The sequence below is a fragment of the Eretmochelys imbricata genome, chromosome 1, assembly GCF_965152235.1.
Source record: "Eretmochelys imbricata isolate rEreImb1 chromosome 1, rEreImb1.hap1, whole genome shotgun sequence".
Taxonomy (NCBI): domain Eukaryota; kingdom Metazoa; phylum Chordata; order Testudines; family Cheloniidae; genus Eretmochelys; species Eretmochelys imbricata.
This window is the reverse complement of record NC_135572.1, coordinates 298,766,446-298,791,369: the sequence shown is the minus strand read 5'-3', so window position 1 is coordinate 298,791,369 and position 24,924 is coordinate 298,766,446. Positions and strand designations below refer to the sequence as shown.

General features: G+C 43.3%; 1 protein-coding gene across 2 annotated transcripts in view; it reads right to left on the bottom strand.

The window, feature by feature from the left end:
• The window catches only part of PPM1H (protein phosphatase, Mg2+/Mn2+ dependent 1H), a 210,611-nt gene that overhangs the window by 32,901 nt on the left and 152,786 nt on the right, over positions 1–24,924 (bottom strand). For both annotated transcript variants that reach the window (XR_013347901.1, XM_077833569.1), the window contains exons 5-6: positions 23,957–24,041; positions 10,551–10,669 (exon numbers count right to left, since the gene is read on the bottom strand). Coding sequence is in view for 1 of the 2 variants with exons in the window: in XM_077833569.1 (XP_077689695.1) it covers positions 10,551–10,669; positions 23,957–24,041 (204 nt within the window). In the remaining variant the exon portion in view is untranslated. The remainder of the gene's footprint in view (positions 1–10,550; positions 10,670–23,956; positions 24,042–24,924) is intronic.

Genomic DNA, 24,924 nt, shown 5'->3' with positions numbered 1-24,924 from the left:
AGTCATGGAATTGACTCGTATTATAGACAATCAAGAGCCATTGTTTCTGGGATCTATCACTTAAATTGAATATTCATGGCAAGACTATTGACTTTAAAATTGATTCAGGAGCTGATGTCACAGTCATCTCAGAAGGTACTTACAATCACCATCAGCGCCTTCCAGAACTGTAGTCATCTGACACAGCTCTGACTAGCCCTGGAGGTATTCTGAACTGCATGGGCCAGTTCACCACAGAAACAAATTACAAAGACAAAAGCAATGCTTTCAGAATGCATGTGATCAAAGATGAGCAACCTTCTCTGCCACAGCATGCCAGTCACAATGGGCCTATGGAGAAAGGTGGAAGAACTTGGCAGAGGATTTGATGATATTGGACTTCTGAAAGGAGATCCAGTACAAATCAACTTAAGAGACAATACTGAACCATATAGTGTACAAACACTTCTACCAGACAGACCTTGAAAGAGACTAGTTGCAGATTTATGCAAATTCAGAAGACATCCTTACCTGGTCATAGTGGACTATTTTTCCAGGTATATAGAAATAATTTACTTGAAAGACATAGCATGTCACAGTGTTATTGAGAAACTGAAGTGTGCTTTTGCTCACATTAGTATTCCAGAACAATTAGTGATGGACAATGGATCATAACTCACTGCAGCAGAATTTAAGTCATTCCAAATGAAATATGACTTTGATCATATTGTTAGCAGCTCACATTAGCCACAAGCGAATGGAGAGGCTGAGAGAGCTGTACAGACACCCAAGAAAGTCTTACAGCAGAAAGATCCATTACTTGCTCTTCTGAGTTACAGATCAACACACAGCAGTTATAGGATACAGTCAAGCACAACTCCTGACGGGAAGACAATTCAGAACTACTGTTCCAACTTTGGAAAAGAACCTGTTTCCAAAGTGGCTGGACATGAAGAAAGTAGCCAAATCGGATTAAAAGGCTAAAAAAAACCTTATGTACACTTTTACAACAGATGTCACTCAGAGAACTGCCAGGTCTAGAACCTGGTGACTGTGTTAATGTCAAACTGGATGGAGAAAAAGGACAGACAACTCGAACTGTTGTAAAGAAAAAGAATTCAGCACCCAGATCATATGTAATGGAGACTGACAGTGGAGAGTACATCAGAAACCGTTGACCTCTACAGTCCGTTCTTCAGAAAGAAGAACAAACAGAACAAACTCTGCAGATGGCAGATGCAGAACAAGACAATGATGACTCAAAGTTTCCAAACTGACCACAGCCAGTCGCTGCAACTAATGGACAGCCAAATGACCAAGTTATTACACGTTTGGCTCATATAATTAGAAAACAAGTATGATTCAGAGACACTTGACAGACGGATATGTGCTCAACCTCAAAGACAGCATGATAGTGTAAATATTGTAAATGGCAGGAATGTAGCACTTACAAGGGGAAATGTAACGGAATGCTGAACTGTATTATACTTTTCAGGTGGCACAATATTTACCTCATCCAAATGAGCATCAGCCACACCTAGCAGAGCACTAAAAGATCTTATGATGAACACACCTGGTGTATATAAGCAAGCTCTGTAGCCAATTTTGTACCAGATATGAAGTACATGACACAGCCCTTCAATTTTCTCCTTATTTTCCTGACCAATGTCTCAGAAAGAAACTATGGCCACAAGAGCATGACAAAAGTAGTAGTAAAAGCAAGGTTGTGATACTGCTTACCGCGCTGAGCCTCCTTAAATCCTGTCAATGCCTCCATCACATAAAACTGGGTTTAAAAGGGGAAAAAGTAAAGAGAGAAGGGTAGCATGTACTCAGATGGATAAAGCTGTATTTTTTACTTGGTTTCGTCTTTTTTTTTTTCTTTTTTTTTCATTTTTAGAAAGTAATTATGAAAGACTGTAGCAGTCCAGAAATACTCAGTAAAGGCCTAGCATACACACCACCCACAAAGCTACATTTGGATTCAGTACCAACATTTTGGAAAACAGGGCCAAATTGCGTCAGGAACTAAAAGAAGTGCCAAAACTAGAAGCAACCAGGATCTAGATGATGTTACTCATATGTTAAGTGGAATCTGGTCTAAGCACACTGCAGAAAATTAAGAGGACGCTGCTAAACATTCAGCACAGGGCAATCTCTGGAACAAACGACCCATGCACTGATAATGACAGCAGCTACCACAGAGCATTCTTTAAATAGTTAAAATCCTCTAAAAATTTATGAATGTCCACATCCTCTCTTTTATGCACAAAGACCCAGATTTGGGAACCTAAAGTTAGGAGCCAAAGTTCATACTTAGGAGCCTGCCTGGTTTTCAAGATTCCTGAGTGCTCAATGAATCCTACTGATGTCAATGGGAACTAATTGGCACTGAAATTTGAAAAAACCCCACAACTGTTAGTGCCTAAATATGGATTAAACTGCCAGAGTTTTGTCTCATCTGTTAGTTTTCTACATACACAATTTTTAAATTGGCTTTATAAAACATGAAAAAGTATGTGGTACTTTAAATCAACTTTGTTTAAATATACTCATTTTAAAAGAAAATTGAGTGAATTTATCGCTCGTGAAAAGGGTTGAATTGACATGCTTGGGCATGAACAGATTGGCACTGATAACGCAAACTATCCCTCGCAGTTCTGCTAACAGACCTCAGCTCTACTCTGGGAAGGATCAGCTCTGCGGATGAGGGGGTAGTTCAGACGTCATGTCCATTCCATTCTTTCCTTTTCTACTGAGACTGACTACAAAGTTGCCAGAGCCCATTGCAAGTTCCTCCAGTGGTGCAAGTGGAATCAATTTCTTACCGGTACGGGGATGGGCGGAGGAATAGCTAACGGGGTGTACGTGACCCCCTCAAGTGACTCCTTCCCATCCTGTCCCCAGCCCGGGGCCCCCAAGCTTTTCTCGTCCCCTCGCCACGACCCACTCCCCTTACCTGGGGCGGGGGGGGGGAGAGATAGGGTGTCTCTGTCCTCCTCTTGCTGTGCCGAGGGTGACCAGATGTCCTGATTTTATAGGGACAGTCCCAATCTGGGGGGCTTTTTCTTATATAGGCACCTATTACCCCCCACCCCCATCCCAATTTTTTGCACTTGCTGTCTGGTCACCCTAACTGTGCCGGAGACTTTGGAACCGCAACGGGGAAAGGAGCAAAACGCTGGCAGCTCCTCCGGCGTGGCTCTACTGTCGCCAGCCCCGCTCCCCCAGCCCTGTCCTCCGGTGGGGCTGCTGTACAGACCCCAGAGAGATGCAGCTCTCCTGGGAACCGCAGCAGGGAAAGGAGCAGAACGTGGGGCCACCAGGTGGCCCCAGATCGGCAGCTCCTCCAGTGCTGCTGTACCGCCCCCAGCCCTGTCCTCCGGCACGGCTGCTGTACAGACAGAGGAGACCCTGCGTGGAAGGGCTGGCAGCACTACAGCTGTGCAGGAGGAGCTGCCGATGTGGGGCTGCCTTCCCCACATTCTGCTCCGCCTGTGCCTTTCTGGTACGCCGTATCGGCTATAAATATCTTGCTGGTACAGCATACCAGACCGTATCGCCTACTTGCGCTGCTGAGTCCCTCCAATGAGATATCCAGTACAGACCTGAGAAAACAACCCAGTGGAAACAGTTAATGGCCCGTGGCATGGTTTCAAGGGGATACAGCTCGACACGTAACTTCACGAGCCACTTACATTAAGCAAAAAGAAAGGACAGCAGTTTCAGACTTGTTCTGTTTGAAGTGATAACAAAGCTAGGGGCATCCCTTCAAGACAGGTTTGAGAGACAAAGCCAGACAGGTTTGAGAATACAAGCTGTTCTCAATACCCCCACTCTACTTCTCCCTAACCAACATTCCCAGCTCATACAGATACAAGTGGGGTTTTAATCCTTGAGCAACATATGCAGAAAACTGACTAGAAATGATCCATTATTTACCTGTCTCTGGATAGAAGGGGAACAAAGGTTGGAACTAATTTTTTGAATAAAGGGTGTTCAAATCATTAATTTACAGGAACTGGTTCTCTATATAGTATATTTGATTACTGTCACGGAACCAGAATAATTAGCCACTTATTATCATGCCTTCAAAGGAGAGGAATGGTAGTTTAGTGTGGTTAAGGAACACAATCTTTGAAAATCAGGCAACTCAGGCCCTGATCCAGAAAAGTATTTAAATATGTGCTTAAATTTAAGCACATGCTTATTTGCTTTTTCTGGACTAGAGCCTTGGTTAAGACCCTATATATGGATACAGGTGTCTAACTTTAAGCAGCCTTTGAAAACATTAGCTATAATCACCTGATGCCTCAGTTTTCTCATCTGTCATCTTCATGTCATGAGGTTGAATGGGTGTGTACAAGTAAACTGAAAACCTAACCTGGAAGGTGCTAAAGAAGAGCAAAAAGTATTCAAAAAGCCTGTACAATGGAGTAGTGGTTGTGAGGGAGGGGAAGATGGCAGAAATAAGCAACCCAAACCAAAGATAGGTTTCAGAGTAACAGCCGTGTTAGTCTGTATTCGCAAAAAGAAAAGGAGTACTTGTGGCACCTTAGAGACTAACCAATTTATCTGAGCATGAGCTTTCGTGAGCTACAGATCACTTCATCAGATGCATACTGTGGAAACTGCAGAAGGCATTATATACACAGAGACCATGAAACAATACCTCCTCCCACCCCACTCTCCTGCTGGTAATAGCTTATCTAAAGTGATCATCAAGTTGGGCCATTTCCAGCAGAAATCCAGGTTTTCTCACCCTCCACCCCCCCCCCCCAAACTCACTCTCCTGCTATTTCCTGCTGCTATTACCAGCAGGAGAGTGAGTTTGTGTGTGTGTGGGGGGGGGGGGGGCGGAGGGTGAGAAAACCTGGATTTCTGCTGGAAATGGCCCAACTGGATGATCACTTTAGATAAGCTATTACCAGCAGGAGAGTGGGGTGGGAGGAGGTATTGTTTCATGGTCTTTGTGTATATAATGTCTTCTGCAGTTTCCACGGTATGCATCCGATGAAGTGAGCTGTAGCTCACGAAAGCTCATGCTCAAATAAATTGGTTAGTCTCTAAGGTGCCACAAGTACTCCTTTTCTTTTTCCAAACCAAAGAAAAGATTTTCACACTAAAAATATATTCGAGGACGTAAAATCCATTTTTACAGAGAACCCAGCAGAGGGGGGGTTTGTTGCACAAACTGTGGGGAACTGCTATGGCATCTCGCAACTCTTCTTTTCTCCTTTTGGTGCAGCGAAGACTATTACTTTTCTGTTTTGTCTTTGTTTTATCCTGCCCCAAAGACACTGGCTCAGTTCCTGCGGCATGTGTGCACTTGGGGAAAGCAGAGTCATTCATCACTGTCAGGAGATGTGCTGTACACAGCAGGTCAGGTCTCATCCCCCACTGTTCCTGCAGTTAGAGCTGCAAATCTTGAAAAGATGCAGAACATGCACATTGCAAACAACCATTTATCATTACAGAGCTGTGCTCCAGACAACCAGGCAATGAGCTGCCTCATCTACGCATGTGAAAACCATTCTCCAGTCCCTCTCCCGTTACAGGAGCTTTGCAAGTGGCTAATTTGCCTTGCCGTTTTCGCCCTCTTGCTCTGTTTGCTAGTAGCTCTAGATTACAGTTCCTGCTGCAAAAATGACATCCTACCCCCCTGTTCTCTAGAAAGGCCTAAAGCTGCCAAGGTTGCCATAATCATTAAATTATAAAAATGTAAGTTGCTGGGAGGAAATTAATACCAGGCACGACCAGGAAAAGGCTGCTTTCTTGTGAAGTAATTATGAAATTAAAATTTGATCTCTCCCTGGCAGTTCTACAAAGGATATGAGACTGAGGTCTAAGCACAGCAATACAGTCAGAATTTCAACAGAGGAAGCACGGAGGGTTCCATTAGACAAAAAAGCCCATAAAATACTAATAAAAAAATATGAACTTTTTATTGTAAATTACATGAATTTGGCTAAAAGGTGTAATCAAGCAGGCGAAGATGCAGGATTTGCAGACTTCCAATTATGCTTTACAACTTGGAGTCAAGCTGTTAGGAAATGCAGCTTATCTGAATAAGACTAATAATGTTAAGTTAATTAGACCCACAGGCATTGACCAGCAGATAAATTCAGGCCTAAAAGAGGGACACTGCCACTTTAAATACTGCCTTGGGATCCGAGGGAAAGCTAATGAGGAGTGTCAGTTGGGGCTGTTTTATTAGGTGGTTCTCTAGACGATAAAGCCTGAGGTTTCTGTAACAAGGCTTCTGTGCTTGATTCAATAAATCAATTTATATTAAACGGGGGTGCAGCGCTGGTGTCGGATTCATAAAGCACTCTGTGGCATTTCTCAATCTGCTTATCCACTTCTCTGGCAGGCTACCTGAATGTGCTGTCGGAGGACATTGAACAGAGCAATAAAAAATAGTACAGCATCCACCTTGACAATATTTGTTCAAATCAACTTGCATGTTCCCAAGCAAAACATGCACAATTAGCTCTTTGTGTGGGATTCTGGGTCCCTGTTAAGTGATTAATGAGCCCTTATTTTTGAGAGCTGGAGTCTGAGCTGCAGACGCCAATGCAGCCTGCACAATAAAAGCAAAGGTCATTCATCTTAAACAAAATTAAAAAAACAACTTTGCTTTAAACTCATTTTATCAGATGATCCGAGGCTGAAAGATCTTCCCTGTTAGAAAGAAAAGAGAGAGCACTAAATAGGTTGGCAGCATTCCAGGAGGGGGACAATATTGACCCTAGAGTAAAATGGTTTTTGTTTAGCGCTAGTCCTAGGATACCAGCCTTTTTGGTTTGGAGTAAGTCGCACGCAGAGATCCCTCCCCAAAACGTGATGACCATTGGCAGCTAATCATATACAACAACCACAAAACCTCACAGACAGAGCAGATCTGGGAACAGCTGTACCATTAGGTACACAGAATGCTCAGATTCTGCTTATGACTTCTATTTGCTTTATTCCTAGTTTTTAATCCCTTACATGTAGTTGGGACTACAGCTGGTTGGAAACTTTTCAATAAAATGCAATTTCATCAAAGCCAAAATATTTTGTGGAGACATACTGGTTTTGACTACATTTTCACCAGGAAGGATTTTTTGTTCAAGGTTCTGGTCACTTCTGACACAAAAAATCTTTCTGACACAAAAAGCTCAGGTTTCAGTCTCAAACCAGCCATTTCAACACAATTCTGTTTTCGTGAAAACGTTCCAAAGGTTCAGGTTTTGTTCCCATACAGATTGAAAATAAATTCTGAAACCTCACAAGCTGCCATGAAATGGAACGTTGGCAGCTGCTAGACTTTATGGCCACAGGTGAAGAAACATCACTGGTGTGTTTATTGTCTCATGGACAGCCCAGCAGGACATGTGGAAAGATACCAAACATGCCATCTTCATGACAAGGTTTAACTTTACCAGCCATAGGCCTGGGAACCCAGTACCACAGATCCAGCTGTGAGAAACTGTTCTTTCAATTTAGTAATACGGACGTCTGCCAGAAAATTGCAGCTTGAGATAGCTCAGAGGCATGTTCAGCAGGAGACAGAGCTCTTAAGATACATTGCCAGCTATAGTACATATCCTGTGATGGCTGCTCAACACAACGCCGAGGGGGGTGACTTGCATTAAGCTCCCACCTAAAGGCTATAGTGGAATTTTTGGCACAAAATCTGAACACACGAGCTAGAGAAAGGAGACAAGGTTGGAGTGGGGAAGGGGTAAGGATTGGGGGAGAAGAGAAAGGGTTGGTCTCAAAGCAATTACAGGCAGCCTTAGACTAGTGTGAGGCAGTGCACATTGCTGGATCGGTGGCTGTCCTTATGCTATGAGGAAATTTGGCAGCTCTGCTACCACTGTGAGCTGCTGAAACAAAGCCAACGTGGAAACTTCACAGGGAAAAAAGAAAAAAGAAGTCCAACTGCATTATGACAGTCCCAGAGACAATAACCTTTTGTAATCCAAACAAGCTGGCCAAGCCAATCTATTGTTGAGCCTCTGAAAAGCTCCAGAGCACAGTAGAAGGAAAAAAAAAATCTTATAGCTTCTAATAGAAAACACTGAAAAAAAGCCCTGAATTTTAAAATCAAGCACAGTTCCTTTTCCAAGGGAAAGCCTGGGGGTTATGTTTTACACCACTGGACTTTGTTAGTTTTCTTTGTATTCAATAATTAAGTGAGAGAGTGAGTGTTTCTCTTTCAAAAACCACCCACACATCTACTCACTTATGCGGGAGGTTCATTGATCAAAGATCTTGCAAATTAATTAATCCCTCCCCCGGCCCCCCTTTCTCTTCAAATTTGGCATGAAGAGGTCTAGTTTGGCTGTGGCTTAGTACACCAGGCCTTAGTGAGTCTTCTGGAGAAGGTAAGGAAATATATACTGGTTTAAACTCTATAATAGCTACCCTAACTCAAGGAGGGAAAGGGAGAAGTAAGCAACCCGAGGAGAGAAATCATCATCATGAAATAACAATCACTGAGCCTGTAGGTATGTTAGAAATGTAACATCTTAACCATATTTTTAGCCATTAAAAGAATTCCACATGTTTAACTCAGGGGCCCGTTTTATGAGCTAAACAGAAGACTCCTGCCTAGAAGATTATTACACAAGAACACACAGGTAGTGGGAAGCACAACTTCCTTGACCAAGCATATTTAAAACTGAAATGGCACCCTTATCTGATCAGCTAAGCTTCACAAGGACACAGCAGTCCCTTGACCATTGGATTGTTTTCAGCTCTGAAGTAGAGAGAGACTGCTGATACGCCAGCACTGGACTTAGTCTGAGAAAATGGCTACAAGATACTCAACTGCTGACCAACGACATCAGTACAAAAGTGGTTCCCCTTCTTTGCTCACATTTATAAATTCCGGGACTAGAGGGAAGATGATGTGGCATCATCTTCCACTTGCATTTTTGTGGCTCTTTCCGCGCCCTTGTTCTTCAGCTGTCAAGTCAGAGGTGAATATTTAGTCATGGTTTAAGACATGTTAACTAACAGGATTGTAAACTGTAGTGTAAATACTATGCAAATGTTTGTTCCAGGATACCTAGCCTAGCAACAGCTACCTGTATTCTACCTATGCTGAAATTAATAACCACGTTAAAACATGACTAAAAATTCAAGTCTGGACTTACCCTTAGACAAAGAGAACATCAAAAAAATGAGTACATGAGAGCTGACAGAGTTTACACGCCAGCGTTAATGGGAACATAGGACTGGATTAGATGGACCACAGATCTGATCTAATGTGGCAATTCCTGTCTCCAACAGGGGTCAATGCCAGATGTTTCAGAGGAAGATACAGGAAACCTCTTAATCCTTAGTAGCTAATCTTATGTCATGGGACAGGGGAACAGAAGCTCCTGATATATCTTTTCTATACTATTCATTATTTGATATTTTTATCGTGTCCCCTCTTATTCATCTCCTTTTTTAAGCTATTTAAAAATACCACCCCCCCCAGTCTCCTCATATGAATGTTGTTCCGTGCCTTTGATCATTAAGGAAGGGCAACAAGAAACACCTCCAATTCTGCAAAAGTTCTTTTTTAGCTGGGATGACCAGTGCTTCACATAGCACTGAAATAAGACATATAATTGATTTATATGCTGGCATTATAATATTATCTGTATTATTCACCATTCCATTCCTTATTCGTCCTGACATCGTTTGCCATTTTGACCACAGCTGCAGAGCTCCGTTGAGCAGTTCACAATGATGCCCAGGTTTTGCCTGAGTTGATACAGTTAATTTAGAACCCCATAAGGTGTTTGGGTAGTTGACATTTTTCCCTCCTGCGTGGATTACTTTTCATTTATCGACACTGAATTTCATTTGCCATTGTGTTGCCCATTCACCCAGCTTGTTTAGGTCTCTGAACTTCCTCCCATTATTCTCTGCTCCTGACTAACCTAAATGACTGTGTTATCTGCAAATCTCACTACCTCATTGCTCATTTCCCTTACCACAGAATTGATAAATATATTAAACAATGCGATAACTGTTACAGAATCTTGAGTCACCCTGCTGTTAACCCTTTGCCAAAAAGAAATTTGACCATTTATTCCTCTTCTTTGTTTCCCTTCTCTTAGCCAGTTTTTAATACTTTGCCCCTCACCCAATGACTACTTACCTTTTTTAGTAGCTTTTTGTGAGGGACCTTGTCCAAGTCCTTTTGAAAGTAATGGGGTATCTACCCTACAAGCACTTCAGTGGCACATTATTAAAGAGATCTTCAAGCATGTTAAAGAAAATGAATTTATGTTAAACCAGAGACTACAATATTTAAATAAAAGAATGATTTCAAACACATGAAAGAGCCTCATGATATGTCCTTTGAGGGTCTTGCCTCACTATAATTTCTCACACCAAGAATGAGCAAAGGTCATAACTCAGAACAATAATCTCTGATTTATTTAAGATTTTGTTTTCTAAAAAGATCCCCTCTCAACACACACACGCACACTTCTGTTTTGATGTAGACAGATTTATGCTAATCAAGAATGCAAGCATGATATTTTTTCCCCTTTCAGTGCTCAGAAACGGCATGTTCTTACCAGCCAGTCATGTTAAAGTCCCTGTAGAGCATCCTCTTCCCAACTTCCTTACGCTGCACCCTCCTTGGAAACTCTAAATGTGTGAACTCGTTTCCCAGCAAGTGGGGCTGCATGAAAGCCTATGGGCAAAAAACCAGAAACCATGCTCATATCTTACAACAAAATTCATCTATGAGATAGTCTCCCCCCATATACTTTTAAGTATTTTTTAATTTTTTTTAAAAGATGTGATGTCTAACCTAGCAAACGGTATTCATACACATGAATAAAAATCTGACAGACTATTTGGTGGTTAGTGTAGAAAGCTAAATCAGATACCTCCATAATCAGCAGTGAGATCTCCAAGTCTTCTATTTTCTCCCACTTAATAAATACTAATACTTAGTACTTGGATAGCACATTTCATCCATTTATCTCAAGGCAGTTTAACAAGGTGGATAAGCATTATCATTAAGGCTAAGAGTCTGTCAAGGGTATTTTTAGTAAAAGACACAGACGGGTCATGGGCAATGAATAAAAATTCATAGATGCCCACGACCTGTCCCTGACTTTTAGTAAAAATACCCTGGGGAGGGCTGAGGGGGGACAAACAAAGTACAGCCGGGGCTTGCAGCTGCTCCCGCTGCTGCTCCTGTGGCAGGGGCTGACGGCTGCTGCTCCAGCCCCAGGGGGGCTGACCCAACCCCAGCTGCTGTTTTGGCGGCCCCCGGGGATGGCTGCTGGCCAGCTGTTCTGACAGCCACTGCTTCAGCAGCCCTGGGGCTGACAGCTGCTCCAGCCCTGCCCCAGAAGTAGTCACGGAGATCCCGGAAAGTCATGGAATCCGTGACCTCTGTGACAGAATCATAGCCTTAATTATCATCCCATTTTACAGCTGCAGAATCTGAGAGAGAGATTAAGGCCCAAAGGCTCACAACAAGTCATTGGCAGAGCTGGGAAAGCAGCCCAGGCTCCTGCATTCAAGTTCAGCACCAGCAACAACCTAGTGTTACCAACATACAATGGTAGTCTTCAGTCAGCCAGCCAGCTCCCATTTTTGTAACATTTTTATTAATTGCTTTCCTCCTTCTAAGGGGCGGGAGGGCAGGGGGAGGAAGGGGAGTAGTACTGACCCATTTCTCCTGCTAAACCTGTACCCGTTCCTGACAAATTGTCTATAACAAAAACTCTGGGTTATACAATATTTTCTGTTATCATGAGTATATTTGGTCCTCCCAGAAGTGAATAATTATTCATGCTGGACAGATCCAAGCATAGTATGGGTAAACACATTTACTAGAGCTTGTCAGAAAATGGAATCCTCGCCCTGAAAGAAAATGTCAAGTTTTCAGCCACAAACTGAAATATTCCAGTCCTGCCTCACGGGAGTTGTAGTTTGGGTGCCTCATATTCCCATTCTCCTCTGTGTGCTCAGCTCCCTGGTCAAACAACATCTTTCCACATAATGCACCATGGTCTCAGTTCTTGGTGATGGGAGGCAGTGTATCATGGGAGATTAAATTCATCCAGTGACCCTGACCCATAGAAAAGAACTGGAGCATGAGGCACCAGAAGTACAATTCTCATGCAGCACTGTGAATCAAAATATTTCAGAATCAAAATATTTCTGTTTTCTGCCAAAATATTTTGGGTTTTGGCTTTCACATGTTAAAACGGATATTTTTTTGGTGTGGAAAGCGGACACTTTTCACAGAAAATTTAATTTAGTTAAAAAATAAATTTTCTGTCAAAAACAGCTTTGGTGAAATTTTTTTTGATCAGCCCTAATATCTACACAGAGCTGTGTAGATATTAGGGCTGCCAACATGCCTCATTTGTGCCCTGCTGCACTCCAGCTATAGAGATCCTGGGTCTCTCAATCAAAGAATGCTTTCTAATGTTACTAAAAGGTCTGGTGATTCTGTGATGGGGACTAACGTCGGACTAAACCATTCGTTTTCATTTGGGGCCTAGAAAGAAGTTACACCGAAATCCTCAGATGTGAAAAGTTAATCCATCTGAGCTCATGCACAACATTAACAGTTATGTTTCCCTTCTACATTTTACCATAAGCAGCAGCAAAAAGATAAATGAAAGAAAATATTTAAGGCTTATTTACATATGCATACAGGTGGGGTTTTTGCATTTACTGACAGTGAGCTCCTGCCTGAGACAAACTGAGCCAAATTAGCCAGGGATCACTGGGCCTAAGGTGGACAGACAAAAGCTGCATTTCCCTTTGCCTTCTGGAAATGCCCCTTTCCCCCCTGTTCAGCTGGTTAAGGGAATAAAATCTGCCTTATCTTCAGCAGCAGCTGCAGTCAGGGAAGATAAAATGAGTTGGCATTAGTTTCTAGCTATGACATAAATGTAGTACTCATGAAAAGTGAGCAGTTGGGAGTATCTGAAACCTTTACTGATCTACCCAATAGCTCTCATACAAATAGGTCAAAATAAAATATTTCCTCCATTTAAGGTGTGAACTTGCTGAATTCAGTGGGAGCTGGATCAGGCTCAACACATCACCACTCTATCCTAAAGAAACCAATTGCTTCCATTCTTTTATCCAGATATCTTTTGAGAAAAAATCTCAAGCTTCACTGAAATGGAGTCAAGGCAGATGTTGCTCTGACTGGCTGACTAGATTGCAGTCTAATTTCAAGGCCCAACTTTCAATGGAGACCTTCTGCTCTTTGCTAGAACAAGAGTTCCAACAAATCCCTTCTCAACACAGGACAATATTACTTTATCTGCAAACTGTAGTTTTCAACAAAGTTCCCCTAAAATATTGTCCTAATGGGTCATGTAGATGGATCACTGTTCCCTGCTAAAAGAAATTATTGTAAGGTATTACTGATTTTTAAAAATGTCTAGTGAGATCAAACCTATAACATATCTTGGAAAGAGGTTTTCTGTACTTTTACTTTAGTATTTTAAATATCCAATATGTAAATTTATGTACAATCACCGCATTTAACTTTTTTTCTTTTATATTGAAAACTATACACGTCTAAAAGAGTTTGATGCAGTATATTGCAGTATAAAATCTATTTGGTAATTTTTGACAGCCAAGAGATGGGATAGAAATCTGGTTGCTAATTTTAATAGATAATTTTATATTTTACTGATGTCCTAAATAAATTCCAGAAACTCAGTGTTTTATTACAGTTTTTTCTGGGCTTTTCCACTATTCACTCTTTTTTCATCTGCCATGTTGAAAAAAATGAAGTCAATAATCAGTTTAGAACATTGTTGATTTCAGTTTTTGTAAAAAAATACATGGATTATCTTGAGCACATAATTACAAATCCAGGCCACTTAAAGCTTAGTGTTCTCTGCCTTTAAAACAGGCAGCACTATTTAACACACAAAAACAAAAACACCCTACCACCAATGGAGTTTCCCCCCTTAGATTATCAAATTGCCTGTTTTACTGTATAGACAACTCCAAAAGAAACTAAATCCATAAGGCTTTTAGCAACGTTTTTTCTTGGAAAAATAAGAATTTCCCTTATTGCAAAGGGAAAGTGATTGTGAGAGACTGTGTTTCATAAAGATTTGCTCAGATGGAAAGTCTAAGGTCACACGTGAAATAAGATTAATAAAGCTGGCAGAGCTACCAGTGGACTGCTAATGTTCAAATAAGATTTCTCTTCCGCAGCCTACCCTCAACGTTTGATTTACAATCTAAGAATCTTAACTTGATTCTCGTATTTTTGACGTCAGTAAAACAGAGAAGAAGAGGAGGAATTTGGAAGCTGCTGGTGTCTGAATGTGAGCTGAATTCTTATGTGAAGAAACATTTCTTTTGCAGTTATTCTTGATGTTTCCCTGGTAATTCTATCAAGTGATAAGAATGTGCCACTATAACACACAGGATTGACTCCTTTCAGACTGACTTATTGAGAACTGTTCCCTATTTACTACAAGGTGTGGCTCTTTGCCTTCCCCCGGTGACAGATTGTGCTTTGCAACAGAAAAAGAAAATAAATACAAAACAAAAATCTTCAACATCTGCAGATCTTTAAAAGGAGATCCACAAGCTGATACAAAGAAATCTCTTTAATCGATCAACAAAAGCAAAATGTGAATCAATTCTAACAACGTTTAGATAGTGGTTAGACACCACATTTGTCAGTGATTTTGCATATACTCAATCTAGGTTTAAAAGAATGCTAAGGGAAAAATATAGTTCACAGAAAAAATGTTACTTAGCTTTAAAGCAAAAACAACGAACCTTGGTGAATATCAAATACTTTACTTTCTGTATCCTTACCAGGCTAGTTAAGAAGGCTTCACTCTACTATTCTGGTTTTAGGGTACAGAAAATATTTTCCACCATTTTGGTCTTTCAACAGTTATTACTGTCTACTTTGGCACAAATCTACAGTATTCTGTATTATATGCTTTTGGGAGTCAGCCATTTTATGGTTGTCTATATTACAAGTTCAGCATTAGTTATGTTCTTTTAACAGTTAGCCATGTAGAAAGGAACCCACTCATGGAAATATGAGTCACTTTTCTTTCAACAGGCTGGTTTCCCCATTTCCTTTTTATTAAAATTGATCTGGAAAGCAAATGTGAAAACTAAGTTAACTCACATTTATGTACCAATATCCCAACAAATTAGGCTGTAGAGAGCATTTGTGTGCCTTACAATTCTCTTTGCGAAGTCCTTTAATATTGATTACTTCACTCAGGCTATCCTACAATGTATCATTCTGTGACATCCAATATCAGAAGTCTCTAAGGTGCCACAAGTACTCCTTTTCTTTTTGCGAATACAGACTAACACGGCTGTTACTCTGAAACCTGTCAGAAGTTTCATTGCAACTCATGGTACTATTAGGGTTGCCATTTTCACCCATACATACAGCCAAACCTCAAGGTATAGCACTATTCCTTTAATACAAGGACAATTATCATTGTGCCTTTTCCTCAAGCGCTACATTTGAGTTCATGACCCCACACTTAAACTGGAAAAGGTTAAGTGCAATGTATCCAGGAGAGGTATCAAGCACACTGGTCAGTTACTCTAGGGCTGGATCCATATTCAAAGCCAAATAACAGGAAATCTAAATAGGGGAAAACATTAGAAAAAGAAAACAAAGTCTCCAGGATCAGAAATATAGGGGCAGATCCTTGGTGGAGAGTTGTAGTTTCCCTTTATATAGAAAAGTTTCCAGCTGGTGGAGAACTGACACTGGCTTCTCCAGCACCAGACGAGCACAAAAAGTGGCCTATAGCCACCTTTGCCCCTCCTTCTGCCCAGTGCACCAGCTCTGGTGCATCTGCAGATTTGGATCTAAGGTGAATGTGTAAAGAAACACAAGAGTAAGAAATTTTTGACAAAATGCATATTTGGGAAGTAAACTGTACTACCATTAACCAACACTCATTGTTAGGAAGTTGAAAGGAGCCCCCCGCCAAACCATACAAAATATTTCCATGTACCAGGTAATATTTTGTAAACTAATCTTTCAGACAGAGAAGTATCTATTTAAAAGAATTACATGAGGGGAAGGACGGTCTTGTAGCTAAGGCACTAGACATACTTGGGAGATCTGGGTTCAATTCCCAGCTCAGGCACAGCATTCTTGTGTATTGTAGAGCCAGTCATGTAATGTCTCAGAGCCTCAGTTCCCCATCTGTAAAATGGAATAGCAATAATTCCTTCTGCCCGCTCCTGGTCTTTCTAGACTGCAAACTTTCTGAAGCAGGAACCCTGCCTCGAACTGCATACGGACAATATTTACGCTGACTGTAATGCAAATGATAATGTTGTACCTATCTGCAAAAGTCAATATTAACAGAAGTTTCCAAAGTGAATACATAGAAAATATATGTTGCAAAAATGCACTAAATGGAAAAATCTAGAATGATTCATATTAAAAGTCTCTTCAGAAGATAAAAGGGAAATTGACTGGGGCAATCTCCACAGATATATTTTTTGCCAGCCCAAATGCTGAAGTCTTAGAAAACTTCAGAAGGCAACAAATCAGTGCACAGTCAGAATCTGGTTGGATTTTGTCATCTTTTTCACAGCATGTTAGCAAGGGAAGCACCATGATTTTCTTCCAGAGTGCCTCAGGGATCATAGTGAAAAGGTTGTCACAAATGCCGAGTCCCACAACTTCAAAGCAAAAGGACAACACTTCGTAGGCTGCAGAAGCCTGTCTGAAGAAGGGCCTACTACATGAATGGAACCTATTTGGGAGCAAGAAGACAACAAGTGGTGTGAATCTGGAGAGAGAAGGGAATGCATGTAACATTTGTATATCTTTTGCTAAATTATCTGTGTCTTAAGGTGTCATATCTTTAAGAGGAGATGCCTGCTAGGAGGGGATCTGTAATGCCAAGAAGTTTCTAGATCATTGACAGAGCAGATTACTTCTGCTGCAAACATCCATATGGAATCAGTGAGAGGAATCCAGGGGCTGCATTCAGTTAAACGCAGGTTGCATTTGAATGTACGCTTTTCTCCCAAAGAAGTAAGACTCTAGGTGAGGCTAGTCCTTACTAGATGGTTGGGGTGAGAGTGACTCAATGAATGGAAGCCCAAGTGCTCCTTGGAGCTGCTAAGCTATAGGTCCATGCTCATGGATATTGTAGGACAGGCCATACTAAAAACTACGCTATAATTTGGGCTGGTCAGAAAATCTTTTGTCTAATAGTTTTTCTGCATTGTTAAACTAGCTCTAGTTGCAACAATGAGCTGTGCCACTTTCTTCTCTATTTCTGGAGGACACAAGACTGGAGTGGGTTTATAGTTCATTTGAGCTAAAACACATATTATTAGAAGGAAGATTACATTGTCACTAACAACTGCAGAGTGAAATATTTATGTTAAAATGACCAGAATGTGCATTTCTTCCTGTTGTCCGGTATGCATGGGAGAGGGAACTGGGAAACTACATTTAAACTGGAAGCTAGAGACTTGCATCCAAACAAATCCAAAGTAAATACCCGTAAGACAAGGAAGTGCAGTGAATATTGGTTTCCCGAGATGTAAGGATGAAAAGAGACAGGTGATGGCCTGGAAAGATAAGGAGGATGACCAGGAATCTCAGATGGTTTAGATACATTATAAACCAAGCATTTGAACTTTTGGAACTGGATGCTTATTCAAGCTAAATAAGAAAACTTGGGGTTCTTTTGAGGTTTGCCCTAATTGGCACTAATTTTCCAAGTGCCTCAAAGTACTGTTAGATGGCTACTTTTTTTTTTTTTTTTTTTTAATTACACTGAAGTAAAAGTGTTACCTTTTGAACGTTTGAAATTGTCTCTAATTTTGTTTCACGCTCTTGCTGTCTTGCCTGTATTTCCTTTGAACATGATACCTGTGGCCCAGGCACATTTGCTACATATACAAATGAAATAAACAAAAAAAGGTAAAGAAAATTCAAGGGGAAACAGCAGAAGTGTTTTTCAAATCAGCTGCTGTTTTCAAATATAAGACAGAAAGGACATCAAAAGAGCAAAATCCCTTGTAGGCAATGCTTTACCTCTTATTTCCTAGAGAAGTGCCAGGTTCCCAAGATACTACAGATTCCCTTTATTTTACAGGAAAACAAATTATTTTAAATATAACTAAGCATTAATATTTATTAGGGCTGCTTTGTATTTGGTTCTCTGAATATGAATACATCCCAAAGTAGTTCTTTCCTCTGAAATTTTCAGACTCAAGCAATGAACTAGAATAGGAATTAAATCTGCACAGAAAAACAAAAAGGCATTTCTTCCAGAAAACAGTTTTTTAAAATCCCAACAACCTTGCATCTCTACCCCTCCAAATACTGTGACAGTTGGACCAGGCTGAACATAAAAGGTATTTTAGGAACAGCAGAAGACCATCAGGCCTTGACTTGCCCAGTTAATAATGAGACTGCATTAACTTTAACTTGAACTTTTGAGAGGCAAACCAAAATACTGGTTTGTAGCAGGTAAGAAATCTATTTGCAGCGCCACTTTTTATGATCTCATATGTGATTGTGACAAGGTGCTGGCTAGGAAACCCTGAGCCAGCCCTCTGTCACACCAGCTCCATTCAGGAAAGGGAAATTGGAGGTGGCAGAGTAACCCCAGACCTAAGTGGCAAATGGGGAACAGCTGCCGGCCTTGTTAGCCAGCGGCTACATAAACGCTGGCAGGAAGGAAGCCAGGGGGACAGGAAAGGGAGGAACCAGGGAGTTAGAGGCTGCTCCCCCTGCTAGTTGCAGAAGGCAGCAGTCCCTGAGGCTGTAAGCCTAATGCTGTCTGTAGCTACAAAGTGGTAGGAACTTCTACTGTAAATAAAGAGCACAGCTGACTGCACCAAAGCAGAGGTCTATGGCTGGTTTGTGGGTGCAGCAGGGGTAGAAGCTAGAGGAGCCAACCTGTGCCCTGTTACATGTGCGGGCTTGTCCGGGACCCTGAGCCAACGGACGTGGTTGGTGGCCCGGAGATTGAGGAGACCCTGCAATGGCTCGTAAAACAGCAGGAGCAGATGCAGAAGGCCCTGCAAGCCTTCCAGCAGTCCCACAAGGCTGAGAGACAGGCCTTGCTAACCTGTCAGAAAGAACGGCAGAAAAACCTACCAGACTTTATAAGAGAGCAGGCCAGCATGCAGCAGCAACTCCTGCCACGAATGGTGAGTCCCGCAGTAGGGAATAGCACCCGGCCGCTGGGCTTGGGACTCTGTAAAATGGGCCTGGCAGATGACCTGGATGCATTTCTTGGTACATTTGAGAGGGTAGCCATGGGTGCTGGATGGGATAGGGCAACCTATCCCATCCAGGGAGGCAGTGACCATGAGTTGGTTGAGTTCAGGATCCTGACACAGGGAAGAAAGGTAAGCAGCAGGATACGGACCCTGGACTTCAGGAAAGCAGACTTCGACTCCCTCAGGGAACGGATGGGTAGGATCCCCTGGGGGGGCTAACATGAAGGGGAAAGGTGTCCAGGAGAGCTGGCTGTATTTCAAGGAATCCCTGTTGAGGTTACAGGGACAAACCATCCCGATGTGTCGAAAGAATAGTAAATATGGCAGGCGACCAGCTTGGCTTAACGGTGAAATCCTAGCGGATCTTAAACATAAAAAAGAAGCTTACAAGAAGTGGAAGGTTGGACATATGACCAGGGAAGAGTATAAAAATATTGCTCGGGCACGTAGGAATGAAATCAGGAGGGCCAAATCGCACCTGGAGCTGCAGCTAGCGAGAGATGTTAAGAGTAACAAGAAAGGTTTCTTCAGGTATGTTGGCAACAAGAAGAAAGCCAAGGAAAGCGTGGGCCCCTTAATGAATGAGGGAGGCAACCTAGTGACAGAGGATGTGGAAAAAGCTAATGTACTCAATGCTTTTTTTGCCTCTGTCTCCACTAACAAGGTCAGCTCCCAGACTGCTGCGCTGGGCATCACAACATGGGGAATAGATGGCCAGCCCTCTGTGGAGAAAGAGGTGGTTAGGGACTATTTAGAAAAGCTGGACGTGCACAAGTCCACGGGGCCGGACGAGTTGCATCCGAGAGTGCTAAAGGAACTGGCGGCTGTGATTGCAGAGCCATTGGCCATTATCTTTGAAAACTCGTGGCGAATGGGGAAGTCCCGGATGACTGGAAAAAGGCTAATGTAGTGCCAATCTTTAAAAAAGGGAAGAAGGAGGATCCTGGGAACTACAGGCCGGTCAGCCTCACTTCAGTCCCCGGAAAAATCATGGAGCAGGTCCTCAAAGAATCAATCCTGAAGCACTTACATGAGAGGAAAGTGATCAGGAACAGTCAGCATGGATTCACCAAGGGAAGGTCATGCCTGACTAATCTAATCGCCTTCTATGATGAAATTACTGGTTCTGTTGATGAAGGGAAAGTAGTGGATGTATTGTTTCTTGACTTTAGCAAAGCTTTTGACACGGTCTCCCACAGTATTCTTGTCAGCAAGTTAAAGAAGTACGGACTGGATGAATGCACTATAAGGTGGGTAGAAAGTTGGCTAGGTTGTTGGGCTCAACGGGTAGTGATCAATGGCTCCATGTCTAGTTGGCAGCCGGTGTCAAGTGGAGTGCCCCAGGGGTCGGTCCTGGGGCCGGTTTTGTTCAATATCTTCATAAATGATCTGGAGGATGGTGTGGATTGCACTCTCAGCAAATTTGCGGATGATACTAAACTGGGAGGAGTGGTAGATACGCTGGAGGGCACGGATAGGATACAGAGGGACCTAGACAAATTGGAGGATTGGGCCAAAAGAAATCTGATGAGGTTCAATAAGGATAAGTGCAGGGTCCTGCACTTAGGACGGAAGAACCCAATGCACAGCTACAGACTGGGGACCGAATGGCTAGGCAGCAGTTCTGCGGAAAAGGACCTAGGGGTGACAGTGGACGAGAAGCTGGATATGAGTCAGCAGTGTGCCCTTGTTGCCAAGAAGGCCAATGGCATTTTGGGATGTATAAATAGGGGCATAGCGAGCAGATCGAGGGACGTGATCGTCCCCCTCTATTCGACATTGGTGAGGCCTCATCTGGAGTACTGTGTCCAGTTTTGGGCCCCACACTACAAGAAGGATGTGGATAAATTGGAAAGAGTCCAGCGAAGGGCAACAAAAATGATTAGGGGTCTGGAACACATGACTTATGAGGAGAGGCTGAGGGAACTGGGATTGTTTAGTCTGCAGAAGAGAAGAATGAGGGGGATTTGATAGGTGCTTTCAACTACCTGAGAGGTGGTTCCAGAGAGGATGGTTCTAGACTATTCTCAGTGGTAGAAGAGGACAGGACAAGGAGTAATGGTCTCAAGTTGCAGTGGGGGAGGTTTAGGTTGGATATTAGGAAAAACTTTTTCACTAGGAGGGTGGTGAAACACTGGAATGCGTTGCCTAGGGAGGTGGTGGAATCTCCTTTCTTAGAAGTTTTTAAGGTCAGGCTTGACAAAGCCCTGGCTGGGATGATTTAATTGGGGATTGGTCCTGCTTTTGATCAGGGGGTTGGACTAGATGACCTCCTGAGGTCCCTTCCAACCCTGATATTCTATGATTCTATGAACCTGGGCCCTATGGCTGGCTCCCTACCTGGTGGGAGAAGCTCAAGTGGCCTACATAGCCTTGAGTGAGGAACAAGCCCAGAACTATGAGACAGTGAGGGCGGCCACTCTAGACTGGGCCTGTTGGAGAATAAATACTGCCAAAAGTTCTGGTAGGCCCGATGGGTGGGTGCTGTGCTGCCCTGGGCATTTGCCCAGAGACGGATGGACTAGGCCACCTGCTGGCTGAGGCCCGAGACACAAACGGTGGGGGAGATACTGGATGCCCTCATCTTAAAACAATTGCTACAGGGCCGCCCCGAGAATATCCGAGTCTGGGTCAGGTGATATCAGCCAAGTACAGTCGATAAAGCAGTCAAGCTGATCGAGGAGAACAGGGAAGCAGACGTTCCCTGAAGGGAGAGCTGATCCTATAAAGGACAGAGAGTTGAGGAAGAAACTGAGGGAACCCCTTCCTGAGAAAGGCCCTGAGGGGAAGAAGGAACCCTGAGAAGCTCTCAGTAGAGCTGGTGTGATTGTTTGCTGGCAGTGCAGGCGGCCAGGACATAAAAAGGGGGACTGCCCAGATATGGAATGTGGGTGGGCCAAATTTTGTGGCTGGACTAGTGCTAGAGAGTGGACAAGGGGGCAGAGACTGTTCACCATCCTAATGAGGGGGAGAGGAAACCCCATAGGGGCCTGGTGGATACAGCTTCAGCCCCCTCACTCATCCAGAGGGGGCTGATAAAACTTCACTGGATAATTCCAGGTACACAGCTGGCCCTGGAGTGTATCCACAGGGCAAGAGATACTGCCTGATGGCCCAGGTGGCCCTAGAAGTGCAGGGAAGCTTTAAATGGAAGCGGGGCGGGGTAGTAGAGGGGTTACCATAGCACATTGTGTTAGGTATGGACTGGGGTCCTCCCCCGGAGGGGAAAGGAAAGGTTCCCCGAAGAAGGGGCGGGGACCCCTAGACTGAGAAGCCCCAGGGAGGAAGAGAAGCACGGCTCTCGGGGTAGCAACCATGAGAACCCTAGACAAGAGAGCCCGAATAGGGTAGATCGAGGGGAAGGAGGTGCGGGGGAGATGGCCAGCCCAAGCCCCATTAGAGGGAGAAAAGGGGCAACTGGAGCTCCCCACAGCGCAGCTCCCAGGAGAAGAAATGGGGACCCTGCTTGGTGGCTTGGGAGGGCCCGGGATGTCCAACAGGAGGTTGGGATTTGCCTTGACCCCCTACCAGAAGAAAAGGGGATAAAGGTGAAGGGATGCCTGCTGGGGTGCGATTGGTGTGAGGACCCATGGGTGGCAGCACAGCTATGGGGACATCCACCCATCCGACCAGTGTATTTTTGTGGGTGGGGAATGAAGGAACCTCCAGGAGATGACACCCGTGATTGCCTGAAAGAGGGGGAGAGGCTTCCCCGGATGAACCCCACTGGATGGGGGTGGAGAGGCAGAGGAAGGACTAACCTGGTGGCTCATAAGGGGGAAGGTGTGTGACAAGGTGCTGGCTAGGATACCCTGAACCAGCCCTCTGTCACGCCAGCTCCAATCAGGGAAGGGGAATTGGAGCTGGCGGAGTAAGCCCAGGCCTAAGTGGCAAATGGGGAACAGCTGCCGGCCTCGTTAGCCAGGGGCTACATAAAGGCTGTCAGGAAGTAAGCCAGGGGCAGAGGAAAGGGAGGAGCCAGGGAGTTAGACGCTGCTCTCCCCTACTGGCTGCACAAGCTAGCAGTCCCTGAGGCTGTAAGCCTGATGCTGTCTGTAGCTACAAGGTGGTGGGAACTTCTACTGTAAATAAAGAGCACGGGTGATTGCACCAAAGCAGAGTTCTATGGCTGGTTTGTGAGCACAGCAGGGGCAGAAGCTAGAGGGGCCCACCAGTGCCCTGTTACAGTCATACAGCAATCAATGGGCTCAACTGTTAGTTTTAATGGTGTAAAAATTAAATGGCAGTTTGAGTCAGAAAGAAGTAAAAATATATTTGGTTATTTGTGACATGGCTTACAGGCTAATAGTGCTTTGCACATAAACCATCCTGTGTCATCAGCTAATCATTGGCTGTAGGGGGTCCGGCTGCCCTGAGCCAACTAGTAAAGCATCCATCCCTCCCAATCCACAGTTATTCACACCGAGTAAGACCACCCACACTGAATGAAACCACCTCTATGGTGGATCCAGCCTGGGTAAGAGATCTCTGTCAGCCATGCTAATAAAACACGGGAAAACAATATGCACCACCGTCTGTCTCAGACACAAATGTCAAGCTGCTACATTAAATACCATTGCACAGTAAATACTGGGAGGGAGTGAAGTACCCTACTCAGTGTGCTCAGAGATGTGCTATAGTAAAATGTTACCTAACAATCTTGTGACCACATGACAGAGCAACATTCAGTAGCAGCAGCAGCTAGTACAATCCTCAGGTCTCTTACCAGATATTGTAGTCGCTGACGCTCAGTCTCCGGAGTGAATTCTGAAGACATTGGAATAACTTCTTTGTTCCTGATTATTATGGCCCTGCAATTGTCATCAAACATTGTCAGTAGAGACTACAGAAAATACTGGGACATGTGTAGTAACATTCTAACTAACATTTGCTGGGTCTTATTCTGCTCGGACCAGAGAAAGACAAAAAAAACCAGTCTTCCCCCCTGGCCAACTCTTGCCCCATTTTATTTTTGGTGGAACAGCAAAACAGTAGATTTGCTTATGTCAAATTCACCTCATTCTTAGAGCTCAGAAAAATCAGGCACCCAAACAAGTAGGACAGGAGTTATTTCAACCCAAGTCGACAGGGTACATTCTTATTTGTTACAGCCAGACGCCCAGAGGAGATACTGCAGAATTACCGATTGCAGAACCACCCTTTGCAGGCTTTAATCCCAGTAGGGGCTGACGCGTTCCAACCTGCTGGCTTCAGATGACTCATGAAAGCCACTTTCCAGTTATTCATTGGTCGTATGTCATATCAGAACATTTCCATTCTCGCAGCAAATGGAAATGGCAAAGCAAATCCTGTTTAACACAAATCTAACTAGCTACCTGCCAGAGGAAGACAGGTAACGGGATGGCTATAGATCATCTGGCAGATTTCACACACATTTCTGCAAATAGCACAGAGAAAAGAAAATTCTACCAAACAATGAATATATTTCTGTCATCTCTATAAAATATCTGTATAAAATAAAATGCCACATTTGTCCCTTGTGTAACTGTTTCAGCCAATGGGACATACACCATGGAAGAATTTGGTCCATAATGTTTCTACTGTATTTATTGTTCATGTATCCATTCTGATAATAGAATTTTATTCTCATACTTTTTTTATTATTTATTCAGCCCCTTAAGTGGTGCACTCATGGTGCTTTATACAGTGGTTAGAGAAGACATACATGTTCCC